Raw genomic sequence first — 12,800 nt, 5'->3', positions numbered from 1 at the left:
GCTGAGTTCTTTGCAGAAATTGATGAGCTGATCCTAAAATTCATAAGGAAATTCAAGGGACCCAAAATAGTAAAAACAATCTTGAAAAAGAAACAGAACTGAAAGACTCACACTTTCTGATTTCAAAACTTACTTTGAAGTTATAGTAATCAAGACAGTGTGGAACTGACACAGAGATAGACAGAATAAAGCTGAGAGTCCTCACATTTATAGTCAATTGATTTTCAACAAGGATGCCAAGAAAATTCACTGGGGAAAAGAAGTCTTTCCAACAAATGGTGCTGGGACAACTGGATATTCACATGAAGTTAGGCCCCTACCTCGTAGCACATACAAAAATTACTCAAAATGGATCAAAGACCTAAATGTGAGGGCTAAAACTACAAAACTGTTTGAAAAAAACATAAGTGCAAGTCTTCATGACTTTGAATTAGGCAAAGTTTTCTTCCCCAAAGAAGATACACAAATAGCTATTAAACACACGAATAGATGTTCAAATCAATAGCCATCAAGGAAATGCAAATCTAAGCCACGAGATACCACTTCACACTCAATGGGATAACTATAATCAAAGATCAATTATAAAAGGTTTAGGTAAGGATGGTTATACACTGCTGGTGGAAATGTAAAATGATGCAGCTACTTTGAGAAGCAGTCTGGCAGTTCCTCAAATGGTTAAGCATAGACATATGACCCAGCAATTCCATTTCTAGGTATACATCCAAGAGAAATTAAGAATATAGGCCCACACAAAACTTGTACATGAATGCTCAGAGCAGCATTATTCATAATGTCAAAAAGTAGAAACACCCCAAATATCTATCAACTGATGAATGGATAAAATGTAGTTTATCCACACCGTGGAATATGTGATATGAAATGTTGACAATAGGCAAAACTATAGCAGAAAGTAGATTGGTGTTTGCCAAGGGCTGTGAAGAAGAAAGGGTGCATAGAGAGGAAATAGACGTGACTGCTAATGGATATAGGGTTTCTTTTTGGGGTGATAAAATGTTCTAAAATTGATTGAGGTGATGACTGCACCATTCTGTGAATATACTAAAAAAAGCACTGAAAAGTAGATTTTAAATGGGTGAATTATGTAGTATGTGAATTATATCTCAAAATAATAATAAGATCAACAACTATGGGCTCAAATCTCAACTTCAACACTTACTAATGGAGAGACTTTAGGTAAGTAACTTAACTACTCATTCTTGAGTTTCTTATTTGTAAGATAGGGACAGTAAACAGTACCAATTTCAAACACTTATTTGAGAACTGAGTTAACATCTGTAAGAGCAGGAGGTGGCCCAATACACACTAAACCTGTAGATAAACTAACTAAAGCCACCACCACTTCCATTTATTAAAAAATTAATGCATTAGTTTCCTTTGGCTGCCATAACAAGTTACCACAAACTTGGTGGCTTAAAGCAAAATACACATTTACTCTCTTATTACAGTTCTACAGGTCCAAAGTCTGAACTCTGTTTCACTGGGCTGAAATCAAGGTGTTGGCAGGGCCACTCTTTCTTTTCCATCTTTTTCCAAACTACATTCCATGCATTCCTTGGCTTGTGGCCCCCTCCCCCATATTCAAAGCCAGCAGAGTAGCATCTTGCTTCAGTGGTTACATTGCCTTCTATGTCAAATCTCCCACTCCCTCCCTCTTACAAGGACATTTGTGATTGCATTTAGGGCCCATCTGGATAATCCAGGATAATCTCCCCAGTTCAAGATCCTTTTTTTTTTTTAAAGATTTTATTTATTTATTTGATACAGAGAGAGAGAGCACAAGTAGGCAGAGCGGCAGGCAGAGGCAGAGGGAGAGGGAGAAGCAGGCTCCCCCCTGAGCAGGGAGCCCGATGTAGGGCTCGATCCCAGGACCCTGGGATCATGACCTGAGCCGAAGGCAGACGCTTAACAACTGAGCCACCCAGGCACCCCAAGATCCTTTTTTAAAAAAATATTTTATTTATTTATTTTTGTGAGAGAGAGAGAGTACAAGCAGGTGGAGGGGCAGAGGGAGAAGCAGACTTCCCGCTGAGCAGGAAACCCGATGCAGGATTCGATCCCAGAACCCTGGGATCATGACCTGAGCCGAAGACAGATGCTTAACAGACTGAGCCACCCCGGCGCGCCCCCCCCACCCCAGTTCAAGATCCTTAATGTAATCACATCTGCAAAGACTTTTTGTCAATATAAGATAACATACATGAATTCTAGGGATTAGGAGCTGTAATCTTTGCAGCCTACCTTAGTTACTATATTGACCGAAAAAGAAGAAAAAGAAAGTAAATCTATGAAAAAGCTCTATTTCTATGAAAGAAATCTTTCTAAGTTCACCAAAATAAAGCAATAAAAAGAAGACATTAAGCAAAAGATGGTATCAACAACGTTTTTACATAGCTTAAATTAGAAAATGTGAGTACTGCACTATTAATTTCTGTTAACTAACCCTGTTCACTGGGAACCAGGGTGGTTCAGGTACTCCCTACCCTACCTTTTCAGCATAAAGCCTTAAAAAATTATTTTGCTGATGTCACATTGCTTCAGATGTCTTATTGTGTATGTGTCTGAGTCTTTATCCACTTAAGCAATACTGTTTCAATTTATGGTTCAGCGATTCTGACCCCACCTCTTAAATCCTGGCAACCAGACCCAGGGCCTGGTTCCGGCCTCCTGGGGCCTGCCATGGTTAGTTGGAAGGGAAAGGCTTGGTAATTCTCACACCCATTCTGTACTTCCTAAAGTTAGGTTTCCACACAAGGCTCAGCTGCCTCAGAAGCCATCTGAGAACTTCCTCTCACCTTCTTTCTCTTTCCCAACACTGCATTACTCCTTCTCTGCATCTACTTTACCTTCCTTCCGTATTCCCAACTTTCCATCCAGCCCCCACTTTTCTAATAAGCTACAATAAAAATGACTCACATCACATTTTTCCCCCTTGAACTGAAAATAATGGATATAGACTATAATTTCACATAGCAGAAAATTATAGTTGGGGAGAGATTGTCGTATGATTGAAACGGCTGGATAGACTTGTAAATACTCATTTTTATATCTTAAAAACAGAATATATCTTCTTTATAAGTATTCATAGATTTATAAAACTTCACTACATGCTTAAGCACAAGAAATCTCAGAGATTATAAAGCCATATTCTCTAACCATTGTGAAATAAAATGAAAGATCAATTAAAATTAATGGTTTAAACAAAAAAAAATCACTTGGAACTTAAAAAGTATATATTATCCTGCATTAAAGAGACAATAAAACCACAATATTAAACTACTTTGAAAACCAAACCACAGCACCACAGATAAAAGTATATTGGATCTATTTATCGCTATAAGTCTTTGTATAAAAGACACTAAGGGAAGATTCAGAAAAACTGCTGTGGATATGGCAGAAAAACTTGAGTATATTTATTTGATGAAGAACTCACATAAATTAATTTGAAAACATAAAATCCAAATAAGTAATAAATGGTCAAAGGATAGAAATAGTATACAAAAGAAGAAGCATATATTATGTAAAAAATGTTGAATTTACTGGTAATTAAAGAAATACAAATTAAAACAACATAAAAGTAGATAAGATTATTTAAAAAAAAAAAAAATGGAAGCTGTCAGGAATGCTTAACAGGAACTGCTTGCAGGAGCAGGAAGGGTCTACCCTTAGGGAAAGTAACTTGGCAACATGGAAGCATGTTACACAAACTCTCTGCCTTCTTTTCTCCACCAGATTCCTTTTTCCTCATATTCCCTAAATTTTTCAAACTAAAGGAATTCCATTAGTCCTCTCTGCACCCACTTCCTCCCTTTGCACCTGGAATCATTCCTACCTCACTTCTATAGAGTGGAGACCTTGCCCAGGCACGCTGTTCCCAGTCTCAGAGCCCTGAGTCCTACCCCCAGGTCCCTGGCACTCCAAACACCCAGCAAAGGGTTCTAAAGACAGCCAAATGTTCTGCTCCAATACTTCTCAGGTTGAAGGCAAGGAATGAAAGCAGCTTAGGGAAACTTGGATCTATGGCGAAAAGGTGGGAGATGTTTAGGAACTCCAACACAGGGCCTTTTTGTATAATAATAGTTTGTGTGCAATAAAGATTCAGACTTCTTTCTTTTATGGCAAATTGGAGGCCTCAACTTCCTGTTATAGGACATATACTGAATGAATGAATGAATGAATGAATGAATGAGTGAATTCGATTTCCCATGATCCTGCAATGACATATAGCAGGGACACAAAGTGGCAGCTTGGTGGGGGTGAGGTGGCACTGGGGGAGGAAGGGGTTTGTCATTGGTACCAAAATAAGCCCTGAGACTAAGGCATGCAGTGATCTTATGATACAGCTAGCTGAAGTGTGGTCTATGGAGGACACCATTACCATCACCTGGGAGCTTGTTAGAAATGAAGGATCTCAAGCCCCACCCCAGGGCTACTGGATCAGAATGTGCATTTTAACAAGATCCCCAATGTAGCACATTACGTTAGAGTATGAGAAATACTGCCTTAGAACACACACATACTCATTCACCAAGATAGAGCTAGTGCCTCTGCTCTTCTGTACTTCCATCAAACCATCAAGAGGTCTGATGATTCTTTACCACAGGAGCTTCCCTCAATTCCAGCCTCCCTCCAAAGACTCACAAAGAACAGACTGTATGATTTTCCCCAGGCCCCACCTTCACGCTGCATAGGCTTGAGCTCAGCACTACTGCTCAACCTCATGGCAGGTGGAATTAAATGCTAATGCTCCTAGGCACAATCACTGTTTTAAAGTGCAGAGGCAACCAATAAGACAACACAAAGAAAATGCTCTTAAAATGTGGTATGGCCAAGTAAAAGTAGGACCAATCACGATCATTTGTAAAACCTCTTTATCACATGTGCCTAATGACCATGGAAGACAATCATGATTAAGGAAATCATTTAATATGCAGCTGATTACTTTGCAAAGGTTTATTCGATTACATTACAAGTAATCCCAACCTCACATTCAAGACCACACTTTGGACTTCTGCCTTCAAATCTCCAGGATGGACATGAAAATAGGTTCCCTGCTTGGAACTTAAAAAAGGTAAAAGAGCTTTTTACTCTTAAATATAGGCTGTAGTTTTGGTAAAAGAGAGAGAAAAGGTCTTTAAGCACTGCTGGGACTTGAAAGGAGATTGTTGTGCACACCAGACTACTCATCTTTCTAGGTCCAAATGAAGTTCCCATCCTTTGAGAAGTTTTCCCAGAAATCATCACTCCCTATTCTGTTTCTCATGGTATTTTATTTAGACTTCTATTACAGCTCTTAGGGAGGTAAGAGAATTTATCCATTAGCAATCCAGGCTTTGCAGCATAAATATGTGGGTCTAGATTCCCCCTCTGCTGAAGGAAAGATTCCAAATGCATTCTATGAGGCCAGTATTACCCTAATACCAAAACCAGATAAAGATACTGCAAAAAAAGAGAACCACAGGGTGCCTGGGTGGCTCAGATGTTTAAGCGTCTGCCTTCGGCTCGGGTCATGATCCCAGGGTCCTGGGATCGAGTCCCGCATTGGGCTCCCTGCTCCAAGGGAAGCCTGCTTCTCCCTCTCCCTCTGCCTCTCTCTCTCTCTCTCTCTGTCTCTCATTAATAAATAAATAAAATCTTTAAAAAAAAAAAAAAAGAGAACCACAAGCCAATATCTCTGATGAACATAGATGCAAAGTCTTCAACAAATATTAGCAAACCAAGTCCAACAACACATTTAAAAAATCATTCACCACAATCAAGCAAAATTTATTTTAGGGATGCAAGAGTGGTTCAATATTTGCAAATCGATAAACATGACATTAACAAAAGAAAGGATAGAAATCATATGATCATCTCAATGGATGCAGAAAAAGCATTTGACAAAGTACAAAATCCATTCATGATAAAAACACAACAAAGTAGGTTTAGAGAAAACATACCTCAACATAACAAAGGCCATATATAAAATAAAGCACAGCTAACATCATAATGGTGGAAAACTGAAAGCTTTTCCTCTAAGATCAGGAACAAGACAAAAATGTCCACTCTTATCACTTTTATTCAACATAGTACTGGAAGTCCTGGCCACAGCAATCAGACAAGAAATAGAAATAAAAGGCATCCAAATTGGTAAAGAAGAAGAAAAACTGTCACTATTTGCAGATGACATCATACTATATATAGAAAACCCTAAAGACTCTACCAAAAAACTTCTAAAATTGATGAATGAATTCAGTTTAGTTGTAGGATACAAAATTAATATACAGATATCTGTTGCATTTTTATACACTAATAATCAAATAGCTTAAAGAGAAATTAAGAAAACAATCCCATTTACAATTGCACCAAAAAGAATAAGATACCTAGGAATAAACTTAACCAAGGAGGCAAAAAAACCTGTACTCTGAAAACTATAAAATATTGATGGAAGAAATTGAAGATGACACAAACAAATGGAAAGATATCCCATATTCATGGATTGGGAGAACCAATATTGTTAAAACATCCATACTACCCAGATTTACAAATTTAATGCAGTCACCAAAAGTATTTTTCACAGAACTATAACAAACAATCCTAAAATCTGTATGAAACCATAAAAGACCCCAAATACCCAAAGCAATCTTGAAAAAGAAAAATAAAACTGAGGTATCACAATCTTAAATTTCAAGATATACTACAAAGCTGTGCTACTATAAGCAGTGTTGTACTGGCACAAAAATAGATACATAGATCGGGCGCCTGGGTGGCTCAGTTGGTTAAGCGACTGCCTTCGGCTCAGGTCATGATCCTGGAGTCCCGGGATCGAGTCCCACATCGGGTTCCCCGCTCAGTGGGGAGTCTGCTTCTCCCTCTGACCCTCCCCCCTTTCATGTGCTCTCTCTCTCTCTCTCATTCTGTCTCAAATAAATAAATAAAATCTTTAAAAAAAAAAAAAGCAGTTTTGCCAAAAGGCACTTTACTGCACTGCTGTAAGGTACTGTAGGAGTGGGGCCCCTGGGTGGCTCAGTCATTAAGCGTCTGCCTTTGGCTCAGGTCATGATCCTGGAGTCCCAGGATCGAGTCCCACATAGGGCTCCCTGCTCGGCACGGAGTCTGCTTCTCCCTCTGACCCTCCCCCCTCTCATGCTCTCTATCTCATTCTCTCTCAAATAAAAAAATAAAATCTTAAAAAAAAAAAAATAGATACATACATCAACAGAGTAGAACAGAGAGCCCAGAAACAAACCCACACTTTTATGGTCAATTGATCTATGACAAAGGAGGCAAGAATATCCAAAGGAAAAAAGACGGTCTCTTCAACAAATGATATTGGGAAAACTGGACAGCCACATGCAAAGAATGAAACTAGACTACTTTCTTACACCATACACAAAAATAAACCCAAAATACATTGAAGACCTACATGTGATACTTGAACCCATAAAATTCCTAAAAGAAAACACAAGCAGTAATTTCTTTGACATCAGCCTTAGAAATAGTTTTCTAGATATGTCTCCTCTGGCAAAGGAAACAAAAGCAATATTAAACTATTGATACTATACCAAAATAAAAAGCTTTTCCACACATCAAGAAAACAAAAAGACAACCTACTGAATCGGAGAAGATATTTGTAAATGACACATCTGACAAGTGGTTAATATCCAAAATATATAAAGAATTTATACATCAAAAAACCTAAATAATCCAATTAAAAAATGGACAGAGGACATGAATAGGCATTTTTTCAAAGAAGACATACAGACGGCCAATTGACACATGAAAAGATGCTCAAAATCACTCATCATCGGGAAAATGCAAATCACAACCACAATGAGATACCACCTCACACCTGTCAGATTAGCTAAAACCAAAAACATAAGAAATAATAAGTGTTGGGGATGATGTAGAGAAAAAGAAATCCTCATGCACTGTTGGTGGGAATGCAAGCTGGTACAGCCACTGTAGAAAACAGGATGGAGCTTCCTCAAAAAATAAATACACTACCATATGACCTAATAATTCCACCACTGAATATTTACCCAAAGGAAACAAAAAAACTAATTTAAAAAGTATATGCCCCCTTAAATTTACTGTAGCATTATTTACAGAAGCCAAGACACGGAAGCAACCCAAGCATCCACTGATAGATGAATGGATAAAGAAGAGGTGGTAGGGGCACCTGGCTGGCTCAGTTGGTGAAGCATGCAACTCTTGATCTCAGAGCTGTGAGTTCAAGTCCCGCACTGGGTGTGGAGCTTACTTAAAAAAATAAAATAAATAAAGAAGAGGTGGTATATATATTCAATGGAATACTACTCAACCATAAAAAAATAATAAAGAATAAGATCTTGCTGTTTGTAACAACATAGATGGATCCAGAGGGTATAACGCTATGAAATAAGTCAGTCAGAGAAAGACAAACACCGTATGATTTCACTCATGTGGAATTTAAGGAATAAAACAAAGAAACAAAGAAAAAGAGACAATTGTAATTGCCACAGGGGTGGTGGGTGGGAGGATGGGTGAAATAGGTGAAGGGGATTAAGAATATACTTATGATGAGCACTAAGTAATGTACAGAATTGTTGAATTGTTGGGGCACCTGGGTGGCTTAGTCTGTTAAGCATCTGACTCTTGATTTTGGGCTCTGCACTTAGCACAGAGTCTGCTTGTCCCTCTCCCTCCCCTTCTGCCCCTCTCCCCTAAAAATGAATAAATAAAATCTTTTAAAAAAACAATTGTTGAATCATTATATTGTACCCCTGAAACTAATATAACACTATATGTTAATGACACTTGAATAAATAAAATAAATTCTCCCTCTTCCTATACTAGCTCTGTGACATTGGCCAAGTCATTCTCTCCACAGCTATAAGAAGCAGAAACCTGTATCACAGCTTTGTTGTAAAGATTATATGAGACAATGCCTGGCACATAATAATCAATGTTAGCTGTTATTATTAGCATTTCAGAGAGTCTGGTTTCGATTAGAGTTGGTTGTATATAAATCTGTCTTCCTCACTAGACAGTGAGCAAACTATTTATACCCCACACATCTGGCATAGGGACATAATGGTAGACACACAATAATATTTGTCAAATTGCTTTGAAGGTATGCCAGGAAGAGGAAAGGGAGGGTGCTGGAAACAAATTTAATGTACTTTATGATTTTACCCAGGGCCAACCTCTGCAGTGTATGTTTTTCTTCTATTACCAGAGTACATTGTCTCAGACTATAAGGTTGCCATTTAATGGGGTTGGGGAGGCACTATTTCTGGAACCAGATGTTCTGTTCAGAGATAGCAAGGTTGTACTAGGAGGCATCTGAAATCTCCAGTTTGGCCCCTGGCTGAATGGGGACTGGGGGCTGAAGTTCTGCCAGAGCTGGACTGGCTGAACTGGGTACTCTGGCATGGGTACCACATCAGCTCTGAAGCTCATCCACCTAGAAGGGATGCATCTCGTTTCTCAGTGTATTCACTTAGAGGGATGTCTTACTAGAGTGCATAAAAGAACAGTATGTACCAGTGGGAACTCTATTACATATTCATAGGTCCCCTTTTAGTTCTCATTTGTTTGTTTTCGTAGCACTAGGATTTATTAAATTGTGCCTTAGTACAGATGCTGGGAATTGCCAATGGTGCCCTTGATGTATAAAGCCTGGACACTCTGCCAATTCTTCTTGAGCAATGACACCAGGAAATTGACAGCCAAGTAGATGTTGTACACAAGCTCATCATGTGTTATCTTCACAGGCCAATGGCCACTGCCAGACACAGCACCTTCTTCATCTGGAATTTGATTGTGGACTTCACTTCATCCACTTTGGCCACCATGTTCTCCTTGTGGGTCAGCAAGGAAGAGAACATGCCAGCCTTATTCAGTCCTGGGCCCAGGCCCAGGATTTGTGAGATCTTCTTGATCAGAAATTCTGAAGCCAAAAAGGCATCATACTTCTTAGCTAGCTTCTTGATTAATTTTTTATTTTTGTTGAGTTTCTTCAGCACCTTAATGTCCACGTGGGGAATATCCACAGCCTTGGCCTCATCACAGTGCTGCCGGTCCCCCAAAACACATATAGAGAACTTGGGCGGGGAGGAGACTTAAGCCAGACGGTGCCTGAGAAGTGTTTGTCCTTCAAAGAGTCATAGTTCTTCAAGCTCATCTGCAGCTCCACTGTCTCCAAAATCTTCCAGCACCTGCACTGGTTCCTGTGCAGGACTTTCCGTACCACCTCATACAGGGTGTCGTGGGAGACTCCGCTGCTCATGGTGCCATGCACCACAATAACCAGAGAAGTCACAGGTCCCCTTTTAAACCAGCCTCCTGATTCTTGGATAAACATCAACTAAAATAATAATACTTAGTTTATTAAGTATTTGTTGCACTAGACACTGCCGATCCAAAGGTGGATAAAGAAATTATAGTCAGGGTAAGGGGGAAGCAATTCAGACGACAGGAATGTGGATGAGTGTGATGAGCAACAGTTTAGGAGTGAACAGTGAGGTGTTGTAGAAACATCCAAGACAGGAGCTAATCTAAGGCTCAAAGGGTTGGAGAAAGCTTAACGCAGGGATTAACAACCAAGATGAAGCCTGAAGGAATGATCGCAACAGCTAACATTTATTGAGCACATACACTATGCATCAGATCCTGTTCTGAGAATTTTGCATGAATCCCTCATTTAGTCCTTATAATAACCCTATGAAGTAGATATTATTATTCTCTTCATTTTACAGATGAAGAAACTGAGGCACACAGTTAGTAGATAGTGGAGCTGGGATTCAAACCTAGGCAGCATGGCTCCAGATTGAAGGGGAAGGAGAAGGCCAGACAGGCCTTCAGGGCAGAGGCAAGTGCCATGCCACAGTCTGAGGGGAAGGAAAGGAGCAAGGTCACTTGGGGAAATGAAAGTGGCTGGGGGTGGGGACAGAAGTTCAGAGATGACTGGGCTTACTCTGCAGGTTAGAAGAGAAACCAGAGGCAGGGGATTTCTGGTCTGCATGATTACTGTCACCGCACCCCTCCTAGCCAGAGTCTCTTACTTTTGTAAAAGGGTAAAAATAACAATAGCTGGGCTCTACCGTAGAAAATGGCCATGAGCACCAAATGAGAAAAATGAACATGATCCGACAGCAAAGCACAAATTCCTTCTCAGACTTGAGATTTCAGTAAGTATCATTTCCCCAGTAGCTTCAAGGCTTTGAAACCCAGAATCAACCGTGTCAGAGCAGTAGCCAGAGCCTTCAGGTGGAGTAACAGTGTGGCAGCATACAGAAAGAAAGGCCCACAGACCCTGTGTCCAACCACCTTCGTGTGATCCCAAGGCAAGCCAGTCGCTCATTATATCAACTCCACCACCTGGAAAATGGGAATGATAAGGATAGCACTCACCTCTTAAGTCGATGCGAGGAATAAATAATATGGGTAACGTGCTTAGAACAGCTCCCGGCACAGAGTAGAGACTTAGTAAACATTAACAGCTACAACTGCTATCATTATTAAGAATCTGTTGGCTACTCATCCCATTGCTCTGCATTCTATGTGATAAAAACGTGTGGGGATATCAGAAATTGGAGATGATGAAAAAGGTTTACAACCCTACACAGCCACACTGCTGTGGAGACTCTTCCTGGCTCGCATGGGCTGGCAAGCAGCTGGCTCTCCGCAGTGGCAGAAAATGCCCAAAAGAGGTAAAAGACAGAGACTGCACACCATCTGTAAAAACCAGGCTGCTCTTACAGTTTTTAGACAAAATCTAAATATAGTCACTCAGATATGCCTTGCTTTTTCAAGATAAAACTGTTCATCCCTCCAACCCTTCACTCCCCCCACCGCCCCCCCTCCCCCCGCCCACCCGTACACAGTCACACAATCCAAGAAACATTAAGTCTTTCGCAGGACATACTCCGGGGTCCTGTTATGACAGCCTCTTGCCACATTAACTTCTCTATCTAACTCCTGGCCGAGAAGCCTTTGCTAATTTCACAACAGGAAAGCATGCAGGAAATTCGAGAACAAAACAAATCTCCTACACAGAGCCCAGCATCTTCAAGCAAACTCACTGAGGTACAGACCCGAAGCAAGATGACTCTGGACTATAAATGAGGCAGCTACTTCTTAAACTGCAAAGGGACGGAAGAAGTCATTTGCCGCTAAAACACCAGATCCGAATGCAAATTGATTATGAATATGCATGAGCCCCTCCAGCTTGCTCAAGAGCCACGCTTGACTAAAACCCCCGGCTTTGCTTCCTAAAAAGTTTCCCAAAGTTCTTTCTCTGCCTCCTCTCAGAAGGAGAGGGTGGGAAAGTTCATTTGGGGATTTATCCCTCTTGCTCTTTCAAGTACTTGCTTTTGGTCTGGGCTTTTCGGGAGTTTTGTTTTTTGGCTTTTTTTTTTTTCCTCTTTTTTTTTGGTTTTGTTTTTGTTGTTCTTAAGGATTTAGATCAAATCAATTTGCTCTTACCCTTTCTATCTTCCATAATTGGCAGCTTTTGTTTTCTTCCTCTTTGCTCTTTATTTTTTCAGCCTCTGCTTGCTGTGGTCGGTCTCAGTGAGAGAGGTACTCAAGGAACCGAGATATAACAGACCCTCGGGCTCAGGGGAGGGGCTAAATTAGCCGGCCCCGTTTCGGAAGGAACCTCAAACCCTATGTCTCTTTCATTGACTCGACTGGAAAGAAGAGATTGGCTGAGTCCAGCTGCTCATTTCCCTAAAGACCACGAAGAGTTGCCCGGTTGTAATTCTTAAAGCAATGTATGTTCAAGTATGTCTCTTTCCCTCTCTCTTTGCTACAGA

General features: G+C 40.2%; 1 protein-coding gene and 1 pseudogene across 2 annotated transcripts in view; both read right to left on the bottom strand.

Moving 5' to 3' along the window:
• The window catches only part of ENTPD1 (ectonucleoside triphosphate diphosphohydrolase 1), a 94,410-nt gene extending 81,819 nt beyond the window's left edge, over positions 1 to 12,591 (bottom strand). Inside the window, exon 1 of one of the 2 annotated variants that reach the window (XM_035025870.1) lies at positions 12,469 to 12,591. In XM_035025870.1, coding sequence (XP_034881761.1) covers positions 12,469 to 12,484 — 16 coding nt within the window. In that variant the 5' untranslated portion in view covers positions 12,485 to 12,591. Of the gene's footprint in view, positions 1 to 11,394; positions 11,752 to 12,468 lie in introns of those variants that run through there. The other variant, XM_035025878.1, reaches the window with a different exon arrangement.
• LOC118024213 lies at positions 8,758 to 11,387 on the bottom strand (annotated as a pseudogene).
• Positions 12,592 to 12,800: the final 209 nt, after the last annotated feature.

This window comes from Mirounga leonina, unplaced genomic scaffold (assembly GCF_011800145.1).
Source record: "Mirounga leonina isolate KUSES-001 unplaced genomic scaffold, KU_Mleo_1.0 Mir_114, whole genome shotgun sequence".
Taxonomy (NCBI): domain Eukaryota; kingdom Metazoa; phylum Chordata; class Mammalia; order Carnivora; family Phocidae; genus Mirounga; species Mirounga leonina.
This window is presented reverse-complemented; position numbering and strand designations above follow the sequence as displayed.